The sequence below is a fragment of the Ranitomeya variabilis genome, chromosome 2 (genome assembly GCF_051348905.1).
Source record: "Ranitomeya variabilis isolate aRanVar5 chromosome 2, aRanVar5.hap1, whole genome shotgun sequence".
Lineage (NCBI taxonomy): Eukaryota > Metazoa > Chordata > Amphibia > Anura > Dendrobatidae > Ranitomeya > Ranitomeya variabilis.
The window spans coordinates 4,351,940-4,370,492 of NC_135233.1; the positions used below are offsets into that span (position 1 = coordinate 4,351,940).

An 18,553-nucleotide genomic window follows, 5' to 3' on the forward strand; every position below is an offset into this window, starting at 1 on the left:
GTCTGGGGCTGGCAGTGTGTAGGGGTGCAGGGTGCAGTGACGGTCTGGGGCTGGCAGTGTGTACGGGTGCAGGGTGCAGTGACGGTCTGGGGCTGGCAGTGTGTACGGGTGCAGGGTGCAGTGACGGTCTGGGGCTGGCAGTGTGTACGGGTGCAGTGACTGGGGCTGGCAGTGTGTACGGGTGCAGGGTGCAGTGACGGTCTGGGGCTGGCAGTGTGTAGGGGTGCAGGGTGCAGTGACGGTCTGGGGCTGGCAGTGTGTACGGGTGCAGGGTGCAGTGACGGTCTGGGGCTGGCAGTGTGTACGGGTGCAGGGTGCAGTGACGGTCTGGGGCTGGCAGTGTGTAGGGGTGCAGGGTGCAGTGACGGTCTGGGGCTGGCAGTGTGTACGGGTGCAGGGTGCAGTGACGGTCTGGGGCTGGCAGTGTGTACGGGTGCAGGGTGCAGTGACGGTCTGGGGCTGGCTCTGTGCTATGGGCAGACCTCTGGCTGCAGTGGGTGGGGCGATGACTGCACAGGAAGCTGCGGAGGAGGGGAGGTGTCCTTCCTGCGTTGCTCCTCTCCTCACTGCTCAGGTGGTCTTTGCAGTGACTGTGGGACCCTGTTACCGGGGCTTGTAGGAGCCCACCTGTGTAGCCCCCCGCAGTCGTGGTGTGAGGTGAGTGTGAGCTTCCAAACAGCGAGCAGTGACACGTGTGAGGGAGGACGCTGCAGCCGGCTGCAATCACTGGAGAGACCGGCTCCTGCAGGGGGAGGGGGATGGCTGGTGGTCCTGGGGTGAGGGAGGCTGATGGTCATAGGTGATGGCATGCTGTAGAGGGGCCCCAGTGATGGTGGTCCTCGATGTGATGGTTGGAGGGAAGATGGTGGTGGTAGTTCTTCCTACATTCTGTATCTGATCAGTATCTCAAGGGTCTGATTCTGGCTGTAATTGTTCGGGGGTCCTTGTTGTGAGCGAGTCCTGTGCATTTGTGTCTCAGGACCTGTCACTGATGATGCCCCCCGTTTCTGTGTCTCCGGACCTGTCACTGATGATGCCCCCCCGTTTCTGTGTCTCAGGACCTGTCACTGATGATGACCCCCGTTTCTGTGTCTCAGGACCTGTCACTGATGATGGCCCCCGTTTCTGTGTCTCCGGACCTGTCACTGATGATGCCCCCCCGTTTCTGTGTCTCAGGACCTGTCACTGATGATGCCCCCCCGTTTCTGTGTCTCAGGACCTGTCACTGATGATGCCCCCCGTTTCTGTGTCTCAGGACCTGTCACTGATGATGCCCCCCGTTTCTGTGTCTCAGGACCTGTCACTGATGATGGCCCCGTTTCTGTGTCTCAGGACCTGTCACTGATGATGCCCCCCGTTTCTGTGTCTCAGGACCTGTCACTGATGATGCCCCCCGTTTCTGTGTCTCAGGACCTGTCACTGATGATGGCCCCGTTTCTGTGTCTCAGGACCTGTCACTGATGATGCCCCCCGTTTGTGTCTTGGGACCTGTCACTGATGATGCCCCCCGTTTCTGTGTCTCAGGACCTGTCACTGATGATGCCCCCCGTTTCTGTGTCTCAGGACCTGTCACTGATGATGCCCCCCGTTTCTGTGTCTCAGGACCTGTCACTGATGATGGCCCCGTTTCTGTGTCTCAGGACCTGTCACTGATGATGCCCCCCGTTTGTGTCTTGGGACCTGTCACTGATGATGCCCCCCGTTTCTGTGTCTCAGGACCTGTCACTGATGATGCCCCCTGTTTCTGTGTCTCAGGACCTGTCACTGATGATGCCCCCCGTTTCTGTGTCTCCGGACCTGTCACTGATGATGACCCCCTTTTGTGTCTTGGGACCTGTCACTGATGATGGCCCCCGTTTCTGTGTCTCAGGACCTGTCACTGATGATGCCCCCCGTTTCTGTGTCTCGGGACCTGTCACTGATGATGGCCCCGTTTGTGTCTCAGGACCTGTCACTGATGATGCCCCCCGTTTCTGTGTCTCAGGACCTGTCACTGATGATGGCCCCGTTTCTGTGTCTCAGGACCTGTCACTGATGATGCCCCCCGTTTGTGTCTTGGGACCTGTCACTGATGATGCCCCCCGTTTCTGTGTCTCAGGACCTGTCACTGATGATGCCCCCTGTTTCTGTGTCTCAGGACCTGTCACTGATGATGCCCCCCGTTTCTGTGTCTCCGGACCTGTCACTGATGATGCCCCCCGTTTCTGTGTCTCAGGACCTGTCACTGATGATGCCCCCTGTCACGATATGGTATGAAATATCATAAGTTAGTTTTCTTGCTAGCATGCGGGGGCTAAAACCCCCCCCCTCTCTCTGGTTCTCTTTCCTTCCCTGTGTTTCTATCTGTCTGTGTAGAAGAGCTTGCCTTGTGGGGGAGTTTTATTGACGAAAGGTATTTACGACTAGCATAGCTGCAAGAGAAATTTGTGTTAGCAGGAACTGTTAGAGAAACTTCTAGAACGCATGGAAGGTCTTTGTTCTGTTTTTGGAAGATATTATGCAAACCGTTTAAGTTACGAACACCAAAATATATCGTCATAATCACACTCGGAGGATCTACGCATCACTCTAATCACAGGCTTGTAGCTCCATCTGGTACAGAGGTAGGGATTTCTCTGTCAGTGTGCGTGACAAATAGGACATATTTGATCTCATCGGAATGCCCACGATACTATGAGATGAACGATGGGTATGGTGCGATTATTTTATGTTCTGTAGCGAAGTTACGGGCATCAGATATATTTAATGCCCAGTTAGTGAAACCAAAGAGGTAGGAGGAGTTGGAAAACCAAGCCCTTTCTGTGAGGTCACAGACTGTAGGTTTTAAGTGCTGGCAGGCATCCAAGAGAGCAGAGTTGTGAGTTTTTACCTGAAGCGACCAGACTGCGAGTGCCAATGCACTGGGATAGATGGAAAGCTCTCCTAGCCTTGCCTGCAATGCAATGATCTGAGAATATGTGAGTGTTATCTTTTCTTCATTTAATCCTTTTATTTTTATAATTACCTTGTACATATTTGCAATTGTCTCATTTGTAACATCTTTGTAAAATATTTTTATAAACACTGCCTAAAAATCATTTATGGGGTATATTATTTAATACTAGTTCGTTCTTCCTGCCCTGAACCGTACCCTGTCTCTGAAGGGAATTACGCTACTGTTTTTTTTGGGGTTTGCTCCAGACCCGTTCAATTGGAGCTGGTGGCAGCGACCGTGTGCCAGCTTTTGGGGGTCCCTGTAGCGACTGCGGCTTGATAATTATTGTTCCTGCCTGAGTGGGAGTAGTTATCGCGTTGCTGCAGTGCGCCCAATAGCCAGTACATAGCAGGCAGCCTTTCTGGCGACTAATTACCCCAGGTGCAGTACCTAATCTGACCTGAGAGTAAGGGGGGCGCCAGAGAGCTGCAAGTGTTAAGTGGAACTGTAAGCGGGATAGACACAAATCCCTGCAGTTCATGGTATACTGAAGAGCAGTGGGATACCTAAAATAAGCCCCTGCTGTAAACTAAGAGGTCAATAGCCTCGTGTGTGTTTTTTTTTCATCACATTGTGGCAGTGGAGGGATAACTAGGATAAGCCCCCCTGCACATGTGATAGCCGTCTGCTGGTCTAAGGTCACCCCAATCCGTGACATATTGTAGGCAGCGGCTAAGGGATCTTGACAGTCACGGTGTGAATCGTGACACCCCCCGTTTCTGTGTCTCAGGACCTGTCAGTGATGATGACCCCCGTTTCTGTGTCTCCGGACCTGTCACTGATGATGACCCCGTTTCTGTGTCTCAGGACCTGTCACTGATGATGCCCCCTGTTTCTGTGTCTCAGGACCTGTCACTGATGATGACCCCCGTTTCTGTGTCTCGGGACCTGTCACTGATGATGCCCCCCGTTTCTGTGTCTCCGGACCTGTCACTGATGATGCCCCCCGTTTCTGTGTCTCAGGACCTGTCACTGATGATGCCCCCCGTTTCTGTGTCTCAGGACCTGTCACTGATGATGACCCCCGTTTCTGTGTCTCAGGACCTGTCACTGATGATGACCCCGTTTCTGTGTCTCAGGACCTGTCACTGATGATGCCCCCTGTTTCTGTGTCTCAGGACCTGTCACTGATGATGACCCCCGTTTCTGTGTCTCGGGACCTGTCACTGATGATGCCCCCCGTTTCTGTGTCTCAGGACCTGTCACTGATGATGCCCCCCTTTTGTGTCTTGGGACCTGTCACTGATGATGGCCCCCGTTTCTGTGTCTCGGGACCTGTCACTGATGATGGCCCCCCGTTTCTGTGTCTCAGGACCTGTCACTGATGATGCCCCCTGTTTCTGTGTCTCGGGACCTGTCACTGATGATGCCCCCCGTTTGTGTCTCGGGACCTGTCACTGATGATGGCCCCCCGTTTCTGTTTTTCAGGACATGTCAGTGATGATGTACCCTCGGGAGGAGAAGTTGGACAAGTTGTCCCAGGAGGAGATCATCTCGAACACTAAGCTGGTGATGCAGGGGCTGGAGGCGCTGCGCAATGAGCACAACTCCATCCTCCACAGCCTCCTGGAGACCATTAAGTGTCTGAAGAAAGATGAGGAGGCCAACCTGGTACATGAGAAGTCCGGCCTGCTCCGCAAGTCTGTGGAGATGATTGAACTGGGTCTGGGGGAGGCACAGGTGAGACCAGGAAATTCTAGAGCCGTGGGGGGAGAGAAGGAAGAGCAGCCGAGGACCTGGTGGTGGGTGAGAGGGTTTCTAGATGGGGCTTGTAAGATCAAGTTGGTGACTTGAAAGGGTGGTGATGCTCGAAAAGGGGATGTTTACCCTGAAAGTATGGGTAAGGGGGTTGGATGGCCACGCCGGGTGAGAAGATGGGGTGGTCTTAGATGTGAGACATGGGGGCGGGGGAGTCTTACATAACCATTTAAGAAGTGAAGCTCACGAGTCTTAGATGTTTGATATAGAGATGTATGAGGTTTAGATGGGCATGAAGATGGGGAGGTTAGATGGGTACGCAGGATGAGGAGATGGAGGGAGAGGTTAGATGAGCACCTCGGATGACAACGTGGTGGAGGGGTTAGATGAGCACCTCGGATGACAACGTGGTGGAGGGGTTAGATGAGCACCTCGGATGACAACGTGGTGGAGGGGATAGATGAGCACCTCGGATGACAACGTGGTGGAGGGGTTAGATGAGCACCTCGGATGACAACGTGGTGGAGGGGTTAGATGAGCACCTCGGATGACAAGATGGTGAAGGGGTTAGATGAGCACCACCTCGGATGACAAGATGGTGAAGGGGTTAGATGAGCACCACCTCGGATGACAAGATGGGGGAGGGGATAGATGGGCACGCGGGATGGTAAGATGGGGGAGAGGATAGATGGGCACCCGGGATGACGAAATGGGGAGGGGTTAGATGGGCACATAGGATGTCAAGATGGGGGAGGGGATAGATGAGCACATAGGATGACAAGATGGGGGAGGGGATAGATGAGCACATAGGATGACAAGATGGGGGAAGGGATAGATGAGCACATAGGACGACGAGATTGGGAGGGGTTAGATGGGCACATAGGATGACAAGATGGGGGAGGGGATAGATGAGCACATAGGACGACGAGATTGGGAGGGGTTGCACGGACCGAGGACGAGGAGATTGTGGCTGACTTGGTGCAGGTATGTCGGTGCGAGTGGTTACATATGGAGACCCCCCCTGGCGCGGATAGTCTATGTCTTTGGGGCATCTCTATGCTAGAGGCAGATCTCAGGTGTTCCTATTGGCCATCATCGTAGTCATACTGGTAACAGCAGTGGTGGAGGCTCAGCCTCCCTCGTCGCTGGCACAGGGCCTTCCAAAATAGGGATTATCTAATGGGATTGCCGTAGACCCCGGTGGGCTGACGCCGGGGACAGGTGAGCTGACACACTCTACCTTTCTGCAGCTGATGATGGCTTTATCCAATCACCTGACTGCAGTGGAGTCAGAGAAGCAGAAGCTGCGGGCTCAGGTGAGGAGACTTTGCCAGGAGAACCAGTGGCTGCGGGACGAGCTGGCGAATACCCAGCAGAAGCTTCAGCACAGCGAGCAGAACGTGGCGCAGCTGGAGGAGGAGAAGAAACACCTGGAGTTCATGAACCAGCTCAAGAAATACGATGAGGACGTGTCGCCCACAGTAAGTGTCCACTACAGCCGCAGCCCAGGGCACCAACACCGCGTAAAGCTAGCCCGGGGACATCGTGTCCTAATTCCCCCCTGCTGTAACGTCTCCTGACATGCGCTCTGTCCACAGGAGGAGAAGGAAGGAGACTCCAATAAAGAGAATCTGGATGAACTTTTCCCTAACGAGGAGGAAGAGTCGGGACAAGGCAGTGAGTATGAGACCCCTCCTAGCATTTTCTTAATCACACGGACTTGGTGGAATGACCGGGGCCACGGACCCCATTACGCGTGATGAGAGACCCGATTGTTCTGAAACCGTTTATCTCCAGTGAATATCACATTGTCCATGATAGTGTGTAACTATTCCCCCATCTGTGACATAGTGCTCCCACAACCCATCTGTGACATAGTGCTCCCACAACATTGCCTCTGTATGGAGGGGGAGGCTCGGGGGAGGACATGTGGATGGTGAGGACCTCTATGATCAGTATTCGGGGAGGACACGTGGATGGTGAGGACCTCTATGATCAGTGTATGGGGAGGACACGTGGATGGTGAGGACCTCTATGATCAGTGTATGGGGAGGACACGTGGATGGTGAGGACCTCTATGATCAGTGTACGGGGAGGACACGTGGATTGTGAGGACCTCTCTATGATAAATATTCGGGGAGGCTCGGGGAGGACACGTGGATGGTGAGGACCTCTCTATGATCAGTGTATGGGGAGGACACGTGGATGGTGAGGACCTCTCTATGATCAGTGTATGGGGAGGACACGTGGATGGTGAGGACCTCTCTATGATAAGTATTCAGGGAGGCTCGGGGAGGACACGAGGATGGTTAGGACCTCTATCATCAGTATATGGGGAGGACACGTGGATGGTGAGGACATCTCTATGATAAGTATTCGGGGAGGCTCGGGGAGGACACGTGGATGGTGAGGACATCTCTATGATAAGTATTCGGGGAGGACACGTGGATGGTGAGGACCTCTCTATGATCAGTGTATGGGGAGGCTTGGGGGAGGACACGTGGATGGTTAGGACCTCTCTATGATCAGTATATGGGGAGGCTTGGGGGACAACACGTGGATGCTTAGGACGTCTCTATGATCAGTATATGGGGAGGCTTAGGGGAGGACATGTGGATGGTGAGGACCTCTCTATGATCAGTATATGGGGAGGACACGTGGATGGTGAGGACCTCTCTATGATCAGTGTATGGGGAGGACACGTGGATGGTGAGGACCTCTCTATGATCAGTATATGGGGAGGACACGTGGATGGTGAGGACCTCTATGATCAGTATTCGGGGATGGTGAGGACCTCTATGATCAGTGTATGGGGAGGACACGTGGATGGTGAGGACCTCTATGATCAGTGTATGGGGAGGACACGTGGATTGTGAGGACCTCTCTATGATAAATATTCGGGGAGGCTCGGGGAGGACACGTGGATGGTGAGGACCTCTCTATGATCAGTGTATGGGGAGGACACGTGGATGGTGAGGACCTCTCTATGATCAGTGTATGGGGAGGACACGTGGATGGTGAGGACCTCTCTATGATCAGTATATGGGGAGGACACGTGGATGGTGAGGACCTCTATGATCAGTATATGGGGAGGACACGTGGATGGTGAGGACCTCTCTATGATCAGTATATGGGGAGTCTCGGGGAGGACACGTGGATGGTGAGGACCTCTCTATGATAAGTATTCGGGGAGGCTCAGGGAGGACACGTGGATGGTGAGGACCTCTCTGATCAGTGTATGGGGATGCTCGGGGGAGGACACGTGGATGGTGAGGACCTCTCTATGATCAGTGTATGGGGAGGACACGTGGATGGTGTGGACCTCTATGATCAGTGTATGGGGAGGACACGTGGATGGTGAGAACCTCTCTATGATAAGTATTCGGGGAGGCTCGGGGAGGACACTTGGATGGTGAGGACCTCTCTATGATCAGTATATGGGGAGGACACGTGGATGGTGAGGACCTCTCTATGAACAGTGTATGGGGAGGACACGTGGATGGTGAGGACCTCTCTATGAACAGTGTATGGGGAGGACACGTGGATGGTGAGGACCTCTCTATGATCAGTGTATGGGGAGGACACGTGGATGGTTAGGACCTCTATGATCAGTATATGGGGAGGACACGTGGATGGTGAGGACCTCTCTATGATAAGTATTCGGGAAGGTCTGGGTGAGGACACTTGGATGGTGAGATCCTCTCTATGAACAGTGTATGGGGAGGACACGTGGATGGTGAGGACCTCTCTATGATCAGTGTATTGAGAGACTCGGTGAAGGACACGTGGATGGTTAGGACCTCTCTCCTCTAGGATCAGTGTATGGAGAGCTTCAGTGGAGGACATTTGATGGTTAGAACCTCTTCTGTAAGATCAGTGTATGGCGAGGCTCAGTGGACATGTGGATGGTCAGGACCTCTCTGCTCTATGATCAGGGTATGGGAGGCTCTGAAGGACACGTGGGTGGTTACAACCTCCTCTTTATGATGGGGAGTCTTGGTGGAGGACATGTGGATTTTAGGACACCGTTTGCCTATGATCAGTGTAAGACTCTCGGACGTTGTTTCCATCTGCTTAGTGTCGCACCAGCACAGTGCAGCCGCTGCAGCTGCCCAGCAGGGCGGATACGAGATCCCGGCACGACTCCGCACATTGCACAATCTCGTCATCCAGTATGCATCTCAAGGCCGGTACGAAGTGGCAGTGCCACTCTGCAAACAAGCACTGGAGGATCTGGAGAAAACGTCTGGGCACGACCATCCTGACGTGGCCACCATGTTAAACATCCTAGCACTCGTGTACAGAGACCAGAACAAGTACAAGGAAGCTGCTCATCTTCTAAATGATGCCCTTTCCATCAGAGAGAAGACCCTGGGCAAAGACCACCCAGCAGTAAGTGTGCAACGATCATGACGCAGGCTTGTGGTGTACAGAGCTGATTGTGCTGTGTTACAGGTAGCCGCCACGCTCAATAACCTGGCAGTGCTGTATGGAAAAAGAGGGAAATACCGCGAGGCCGAACCTCTGTGCAAGAGAGCGCTGGAGATCCGGGAGAAGGTAACGGTTCATGCCACCCCCACACTGCACGCCCTTCTTATACCTCACGTGCCCCTACTCTTCTCTACTAACTCCCTCCTCCTATCTACCTCCTCCTCCTCCTCTCTACTGCCTCCATCCTCCTCCTCCTCTTTACTGCGCTCCTCCTCCTCCCTACTGCCATCCTCCTCCTCCTCCTCCTGCTCCTCTGCCTTCTTCCTTCCTCCTCCTGCTCCTCTGCCTTCCCCTTCCTCCTGCTCCTCTGCCTTCCTCTTCCTCCTCCTGCTCCTCTGCCTTCCTCTTCCTCCTCCTGCTCCCCCACTCTACTGCCTTCCTCCTCCTTCGCTCTATTTTCTCCCTCTTCCTCCTCCTGCTCCTCCACTCTACTGCCTTCCTCCTCCTTCGCTCTATTTTCTCACTCTTCCTCCTTCCTCCTTCTTCTCCTCCTCCTTCTCCTCCTCCTCCTCCCTACTGCCTTCCTCCTCCTTCACTCTACTTTCTCCCTCTTCCTCCTTCCTCCTCCTGCTCCTCTGCCTTCCTCTTCCTCCTCCTGCTCCTCTGCTTTCCTCCTCCTCCCTACTGCCTTCCTCCTCCTTCGCTCTATTTTCTCCCTCTTCCTCCTCCTGCTCCTCCACTCTACTGCCTTCCTCCTCCTTCGCTCTATTTTCTCCCTCTTCCTCCTTCCTCCTCCTTCTCCTCTGCCTTCCTCCTGCTCCTCTGCCTTCCTCTTCCTCCTCCTGCTCCCCCGCTCTACTGCCTTCCTCCTCCTTCGCTCTATTTTCTCCCTCTTCCTCCTCTTCCTCCTTCTCCTCCTCCTCCTCCCTACTGCCTTCCTCCTCCTTCGCTCTATTTTCTCCCTCCTCATTGTTCCTGTTTCCTCCATGTTTGTTCGTGGCCCCATGCTCCTGATAGTGATCCTCTGATCATTCTGCTCAGGTCCTCGGGAAGGATCATCCTGATGTGGCAAAGCAGCTGAATAACTTGGCACTTCTCTGCCAAAACCAAGGGAAATACGATGAAGTTGAATATTACTACTGTCGAGCTCTTGAAATCTACCAAGCGCGGCTCGGACCCGATGACCCAAACGTTGCCAAAACCAAAAACAACCTGGTATGGAGGAGGCTTGTGGCTCTGTGACTCCTGTTCATGTGTTTGTGGAAGGGCAAAGCCCTGTAAAGGCAGTAATGACGACGTGGGGCTGCTGGCACGAGGCCTTTCAGAAGAAGTGGGGGAAGCGCTAGTGCAAGGACAATTAGTAGTGGTGGTCCTGTGCCGGAGAAGATGAGAGGTGCACTGTTTTGGCCCCACCGCGTGCGTGCATGGCGACGACTACGACAGGGGTGAAAGGGTCTCGGGATTTATGCAGTGGACTGGTTGAACACGGCGGTCGATGATCTGGTCTCTTCTCTTCTCCAGGCCTCATGTTACCTGAAACAAGGTAAATACAAGGCAGCCGAGCAGCTGTACAAGGACATCCTGACACAGGCCCACGTCAAGGAGTTTGGCTCTGTGGATGGTGAGTTCTGTTCTTCAGGAGCTGACATTATCGAGGTTTCCACCACACCTCACGTTTGTGCATTTTGTGTCCACAGATGACCACAAACCCATCTGGATGCATGCTGAGGAGCGGGAGGAGATGAGCAAGGTCAGGACATATGTCTTCCTTAGTCTAAAAGGTGTGGGAGGTCTGAGCTTTACTGCGGAGGCAGTATCTGCAGGAGAGGGTGGGTGGGCAGGTGGGCAGGCGGGCAGAGTTTGGTCCCAAGGGAGTGTATGAGCTGAAGCGCATTGTGGAAGCTGGACCCAAGCGAGGGGGCGGACTGAGCTGTTTCGGCAGACTATGGACCCGAGGGAGGGGCAGACTAAGCCGGTTTAGCATAGCCTGGACCTGAGGGACGGGGCGGACTGAGCTGTTTTTGCAGACCATGGATGGGAGAGAGGTGGGCGGACTGAGCTGTTCTTCTAAACCAGTGTTTCCCAAACTCCAGGTCTCACGGACCCCACAGGTCATGTTCCCAGGATTTCCTTAGTATTTCACAGGTGGTGGAAGTTTCATCAAGCCCTCAGGAATTCTCTCACATGTGCAACACTATGGAAATCCTGAAAACACGACCTGTGGGGTCCGTGAGGACTGGAGTTTGGGAAACACTGTTCTAGACCCGAGGGGGCGGACAGACTGAGCATTTCTGGCATAGCCTGGACCTGAGGGACCGGATGGACTGAGCTGTTCTTGTAGACCCTAGACCCGAGGGGGTGGGCGGACTGAGCCGTTCTGGCACAGCCTGGACCTGAGAGGGACATGGTGCACTGAGCTGTTCTTGTAGACCCTAGACCCGAGGGGGTGGGCGGACTGAGCCTTACTGGCATAGCCTGGACCTGAGGGACATGGTGCACTGAGCTGTTCTTGTAGACTCTAGACCCGAGGAGGTGGGCGGACTGAGCCTTACTGGCATAGCCTGGACCTGAGGGACCGGATGGACTGAGCTGTTCTTGTAGACCCTAGACCCGAGGGGGCGGACAGACTGAGCATTTCTGGCATAGCCTGGACCGGATGGACTGAGCTGTTCTTGTAGACCCTAGACCCGAGGGGGTGGGCGGACTGAGCCGTTCTGGCACAGCCTGGACCTGAGGGACTGGGCGGACTGAGCTGTTCTTGTAGACCCTGGAATTGAGGGGGCGTGCGGGCCGAGGCGCAGTGTTGTACATGGTGTGTAACTCGCCCCTATGTCTGCGGCCCTGCCATGTTCAGCACTGGCTGCTCATTGCTGCTCTGTTTTCTTCATCTTGAGATCCTTTGTCTCCGCAGACTCCGAACAATGATGGGACCCCATACTCAGAGTATGGGGGCTGGTACAAGGCCTGTCGGGTGAACAGGTTAGTGCCCACTTCTGTCTCCTGGGTGGTGTGGAGTCTTGTGGGCCATTTCACACTCATTGATTTTTTTTTTTTTTAACATTCAGTCCCACAGTAAACACGACCCTCCGAAACCTGGGCGCCCTGTACCGAAGGCAGGGCAAACTGGAGGCTGCCGAAACTCTGGAGGAGTGCGCCATCCGGTCACGTAAACAGGTGAGAGCCACAAACCGGGGTTATAGATGAGGAGTATACAGTGCCACTGCCACTACTCCACCCTATGCATTCTCCTTGTATACTGAGGTATACAGGACCTTTCTCTTTATACATGGAGGTATACAGGTCCCTTCTTCATGGAGGTATACGGCTCCCTTCTTCTTCTGCATGGAGGTATACAGCTCCCTTCTCCTAGTGCATGGAGGTATACGGCTTGGTCATCTTTGTCATCTATTTTTTTTTTTTTTCTTTTAGGGACTGGATCCCGTCAACCAGACAAAAGTTGCCCAACTTTTAAAAGATGGTGAGAGCCTGGATCAGAGGAAGAAAGGACGGGACGGTGCCCGTAGTAGTGTCAAGTATGAGAGTGGCACAGAGGGCACAGAAGAAGTGAGTATGGGCGGCGTGGAGTGGAGTGGGGTAAGTACACGTCTGCCATCATGACCTCCAGGAGCGTGGTGATCATTTAAAGGGAAGCCCTGCTGCCCCCTATTACAGGACCCGATCCCGTTACTGCCCCCCTATTACAGGACCCGATCCCTGTACCGCCCCCTATTACAGGACCCGATCCCGTTACTGCCCCCCTATTACAGGACCCGATCCCGGTACCGACCCCCTATTACAGGACCCGATCCCTGTACCGCCCCCTATTACGGGACCCGATCCCTGTACCGCCCCCTATAACGGGACCCGATCTCTGTACCGCCCCCTATTATTATTATTTATTTATATCCCTGTACTGCCCCCCTATTACAGGACCTGATCCCTGTACCGCCCCCCTATTACAGGACCCCATCTCTGTACTGCCCCCTATTACGGGACCCGATCTCTGTACTGCCCCCTATTACGGGACCCGATCCCTGTACCGCCCCCCTATTACAGGACTCGATCTTTGTACCCCTCACTATTACAGGACACGATCTCTGTACTGCCCCCTATTACAAGACCTGATCCCGGTACTGCCCCCCTATTATAGGACCCAATCCCTGTACCGCCCGCTATTACAGGACCTGATCCCTGTACCGCCCCCTATTACAGGACTCGATCTTTGTACCCCTCACTATTACAGGACACGATCTCTGTGCTGCCCCCTATTACAGGACCCGATCCCTGTACCGCCCCCTATTACAGGACCCGATCCCTGTACCGCCCCCCTATTATAGGACCCGATCCCTGCACTGCCCCCTATTACAGGACCCGATCCCTGTACCGCCCCCCTATTACAGGACACGATCTCTGTGCTGCCCCCTATTACAGGACCCGATCCCTGTACCGCCCCCTATTACAGGACCCTTATCCCGGTACCGCCCCCTATTACAGGACCCTTATCCCGGTACCGCCCCCTATTACAGGACCCTTATCCCGGTACCGCCTCCTATTACAGGACCTGATCCCTGTACCGCCCCCCCTATTACAGGACCCGATCTCTGTACTGCCCCCCTATTACAGGACCTGATCTCTGTACTGCCCCCCTATTATAGGACCCGATCCCTGTACCGCCCCCCTATTATAGGACCCGATCCCTGCACTGCCCCCTATTACAGGACCCGATCCCTGTACCGCCCCCCTATTACAGGACACGATCTTTGTACCCCTCACTATTACGGGACACGATCTCTGTGCTGCCCCCTATTACAGGACCCGATCCCTGTACCGCCCCCTATTACAGGACCCTTATCCCTGTACCGCCCCCTATTACAGGACCCGATCCCGGTACCGCCCCCAATTACAGGACCCTTATCCCGGTACCGCCCCCTATTACAGGACCCGATCCCTGTACCGCCCCCTATTACAGGACCCTTATCCCGGTACCGCCCCCTATTACAGGACCCGATCCCTGTACCGCCCCCTATTACAGGACCCGATCCCTGTACCGCCCCCCTATTACAGGACACGATCTTTGTACCCCTCACTATTACGGGACACGATCTCTGTACCGCCCCCTATTACAGGACCCGATCCCTGTACCGCCCCCTATTACAGGACCCTTATCCCGGTACCGCCTCCTATTACAGGACCTGATCCCTGTACCGCCCCCCCTATTACAGGACCCGATCTCTGTACTGCCCCCCTATTACAGGACCTGATCTCTGTACTGCCCCCCCTATTATAGGACCCGATCCCTGTACCGCCCCCCTATTATAGGACCCGATCCCTGCACTGCCCCCTATTACAGGACCCGATCCCTGTACCGCCCCCCTATTATAGGACCCGATCCCTGCACTGCCCCCTATTACAGGACCCGATCCCTGTACCGCCCCCCTATTACAGGACTCGATCTTTGTACCCCTCACTATTACAAGACCTGATCCCTGTACTGCCCCCCTATTATAGGACCCGATCCCTGTACCGCCCCCTATTACAGGACCCGATCCCTGCACTGCCCCCTATTACAGGACCCGATCCCTGTACCGCCCCCTATTACAGGACCCTTATCCCTGTACCGCCCCCTATTACAGGACCCGATCCCGGTACCGCCCCCAATTACAGGACCCTTATCCCGGTACCGCCCCCTATTACAGGACCCGATCCCTGTACCGCCCCCTATTACAGGACCCTTATCCCGGTACTGCCCCCTATTACAGGACCCGATCCCTGTACCGCCCCCTATTACAGGACCCGATCCCTGTACCGCCCCCCTATTACAGGACACGATCTTTGTACCCCTCACTATTACGGGACACGATCTCTGTACCGCCCCCTATTACAGGACCCGATCCCTGTACCGCCCCCTATTACAGGACCCTTATCCCGGTACCGCCTCCTATTACAGGACCTGATCCCTGTACCGCCCCCCCTATTACAGGACCCGATCTCTGTACTGCCCCCCTATTACAGGACCTGATCTCTGTACTGCCCCCCTATTATAGGACCCGATCCCTGTACCGCCCCCCTATTATAGGACCCGATCCCTGCACTGCCCCCTATTACAGGACCCGATCCCTGTACCGCCCCCCTATTATAGGACCCGATCCCTGCACTGCCCCCTATTACAGGACCCGATCCCTGTACCGCCCCCCTATTACAGGACTCGATCTTTGTACCCCTCACTATTACAAGACCTGATCCCTGTACTGCCCCCCTATTATAGGACCCGATCCCTGTACCGCCCCCTATTACAGGACCCGATCCCTGCACTGCCCCCTATTACAGGACCCGATCCCTGTACCGCCCCCTATTACAGGACTCGATCTTTGTACCCCTCACTATTACAGGACCCGATCCCTGTACCGCCTCCCTATTACAGGACTCGATCTTTGTACCCCTCACTATTACAGGACACGATCTCTCTACTGCCCCCTATTACAAGACCTGATCCCTGTACTGCCCCCCTATTATAGGACCCGATCCCTGTACCGCCTCCTATTACAGGACGCGATCCCCCTACCCCCCCCCCCCCTTCCTATTACGGGACCCAAACCCCCTACTGCTCCCCTACTATGTGACCCTATCCCCCTACCCCCCCATTACGGGACCTGGTCACCCCACAGCCCCACCTTACGGGACCCGATGCGCCTATTACGGGACCCCATGCCTCTACCGCCCCCTGCAGTCCATACAGGGTTATCACAGATGATGGTTGCTCTTTCATGGAGAATCTACAAATTAGAGCCGGCACATACAGGACATGCATGATCCTCCAGGCGTGCCCGTACAGTGTGACGGCTCCTGTTAGGGGGCAGCAGCGCGCACGTTATCACATGGTCAGACCGCCATTGTCCCTTTTTCATGGCAGCTGATGGTCACCTCTTATGACTGCATGCATCTGTCTTGTGAGCCCACCCTCGCCCCATAACCTGTCCTGCATGTCGCCCACCCTATCATAACACCACTGATTCCAGTCTGCGCTCTGCATTTTGTGCGGGTAACCTGTTGATGCCGTGCTGTGAGAGTCCGTGGCTGAGTGTCTTGTGTTCTGGGCGATGTTTTTGGACGTCTGACAGTGCTGTATATTGTGGAGGAGCGTCCAGAGTCTTTGCCAGCCGCAGTTGTCAGCATATCCGTAAACGGTGAGCGGACGGACTGTGATGGATAACAGCCTGCACCCCTGCTAGTGTGTGTCCGCCATATTTATCTCACCACCGTACTTTACACGACAACTCCGTCCTGGCACTGTAATAACCATGAGCGCGCGTGTATACAGAGATATTTGGACGGTGACACAAGTTTTGGCATTTTAGCCGTTTACCAGAACATATCTCTGAGCCAGTCCTATCATCAATCTGGCTGTAAAGTGCCGACTCTCTGCTTTAATTTGAGGGATTCACATCCTAATTGGAGGAAGGGTTTGGGAATTACTGCTGTGAAATATGGATCTGCTTCTTATTAAAGGGACCAAAGGTAATTGAACAATTATCTCATAAGCTCATTAGTGTGCGGCATGGTCTTTTCCCTCGTTAATCCATCATTAATGAAGCAGGTAAATGGTCTGGAGTTGATTCCAGGTGCAGCATTTGCATTTGGAAGCTGTGGCTGTGAACCCACAACATGCAAAGTATCAATTGTAGAGAAGCAGACCATCATTGGGCTGAAAAAGAGAAGAAATCCATCAGCGAGTGCAGAAATGTTGGCAGCGGCCAGCTCACCAGTTTGTACATTTTGCAAAAAAAAGCACCCTGGTGAGAATCATAGAATGTCAGAGTTGGAAGGGACCTCCAGGGTCGTTGAGTCCAAGTCCCTGCTCGACACAGGATTCACTAAATCCACCTCAGACAGATGTCTGTCCAGCCTCTGTGTGAAGACTTCCATTGAAGAAGAACTCACCACCTCTCGTAGCCGCCTGTTCCACTCATTGATCTCCCTCATTGTCAAAAAGTTGTTTCTAATATCTAATCTGTGTCTTCTCCCTTTCAGTTTCTTCCATTGCTTCTCGTGTTTCCATGAGCAGATGAGAATAATGATGATCCCTCTACACTGTGACAGCCCTTCAGATATTTGTAGATCACTGTTAAGTCTTCTCTTATTATTCTTTTTTTGTAAGCTAAACATTCCCAGATCCTTTAACTTTTCCTTGGTTCCTCATTCTCTTTTTTTAAAATGTGGAGCCCAGAACTGGACCCAGTATTCCAGATGAGATCTGACCAAGGAGGAGTAGAGGGGAATAATAACTTCATGTGATCTAGACTCTATTCTTCTCCTAATACATCCCAGAATTGTATTTGCCTTTTTTGCTGCTGCATCACACTGGTGACTCATGTGCAGTCTGTGATCTATTAGTATACCCAAGTCTTCTTCACACGTGCTGTTGCTTAAGGTACCTTCACACTAAACGACTTTACAGCGAGAACGACAACGATCTGTGACGTTGCAGCGTCCTGGATAGCGATCTCGTTGTGTTTGACACGCAGCAGCGATCAGGATCCTGCTGTGATATCGCTGGTCGTTGCTGAAAGTCCAGAACTTTATTTGGTCGTCAGACCGCCGTGTATCGTTGTGTTTGACAGCAAAAGCAACGACGCCAGCAATGTTTTACAATGATAACCAGGGTAAATATCGGCGCTCAGTCAGTGCGGGAAGCAGACGGCCAGGGACCTGACGGACATCAGAAGGTGAGTATGTACTGTTTTTTTTTTTTTTTTTTTACATTTACAATGGTAACCAGGGTAAACATCGGGTTACTAAGCGCGGCCCTGCGCTTAGTAACCCGATGTTTACCCTGCTTACCCAGGGACCTCGGCATCGTTGGTCGCTGGAGAGCGGTCTGTGTGACAGCTCTCCAGCGACCACACAGCGACGCTGCAGCGATCGGCATCGTTGTCGATATCGCTGCAGCGTCGCTTAATGTGACGGTACCTTTAGTTCTATTCCTCCCATTCTGTAGATGTAATTTTCGTTTGTTTTTTTGTTGGCTCAGAAGTAGAATCTTGCATTTCTCCCTGTTAAATACTATTCTATTAGTCGCTGCCCATTAATCAAGCTTATCTAGATCCTTCTGAATCCTATATGTCTTCTCTAGTGTTAGCTATCCCTCCTAGCTTTGCATCGTTTGCAAATTTGATTAGTTTACCTTCAGTTTCCTTATCTAGATCATTTATAAAAAATGGTGAACACCCGGGCCAGGACAGAGCCTTGTGGTACCCCACTTGAAGCACTGTTCCTATTGGATGTGCAACCATTTATTACCATTCTTTGAGTACGATCACTGATCCAGTTATTAATCCACCTAACCGTAGCGTTGTCAATCCCATACTTGGTCATTTTTTCAATAAGGATAGTATGAGATACTTTATCAAATGCTTTGCTGAAGTCGAGATATACTATATCTCCCTCATTTCC

At 53.3% G+C, this 18,553-nt stretch overlaps 1 protein-coding gene across 6 annotated transcripts in view; it reads left to right on the plus strand.

The window, feature by feature from the left end:
- The window catches only part of KLC4 (kinesin light chain 4), a 91,506-nt gene that overhangs the window by 7,288 nt on the left and 65,665 nt on the right, over nucleotides 1-18,553 (plus strand). For 2 of the 6 annotated variants that reach the window (XM_077281881.1, XM_077281884.1), the window contains exons 2-12: nucleotides 4,403-4,654; nucleotides 5,923-6,153; nucleotides 6,271-6,349; nucleotides 8,751-9,064; nucleotides 9,128-9,229; nucleotides 10,145-10,318; nucleotides 10,625-10,724; nucleotides 10,801-10,853; nucleotides 12,015-12,082; nucleotides 12,169-12,277; nucleotides 12,533-12,697. In XM_077281881.1, coding sequence (XP_077137996.1) covers nucleotides 4,406-4,654; nucleotides 5,923-6,153; nucleotides 6,271-6,349; nucleotides 8,751-9,064; nucleotides 9,128-9,229; nucleotides 10,145-10,318; nucleotides 10,625-10,724; nucleotides 10,801-10,853; nucleotides 12,015-12,082; nucleotides 12,169-12,277; nucleotides 12,533-12,697 — 1,644 coding nt within the window. In that variant the 5' untranslated portion in view covers nucleotides 4,403-4,405. Of the gene's footprint in view, nucleotides 1-508; nucleotides 658-4,402; nucleotides 4,655-5,922; nucleotides 6,154-6,270; nucleotides 6,350-8,750; nucleotides 9,065-9,127; nucleotides 9,230-10,144; nucleotides 10,319-10,624; nucleotides 10,725-10,800; nucleotides 10,854-12,014; nucleotides 12,083-12,168; nucleotides 12,278-12,532; nucleotides 12,698-18,553 lie in introns of those variants that run through there. The other 4 variants (XM_077281883.1, XM_077281885.1, XM_077281882.1 and 1 more) reach the window with 3 other exon arrangements.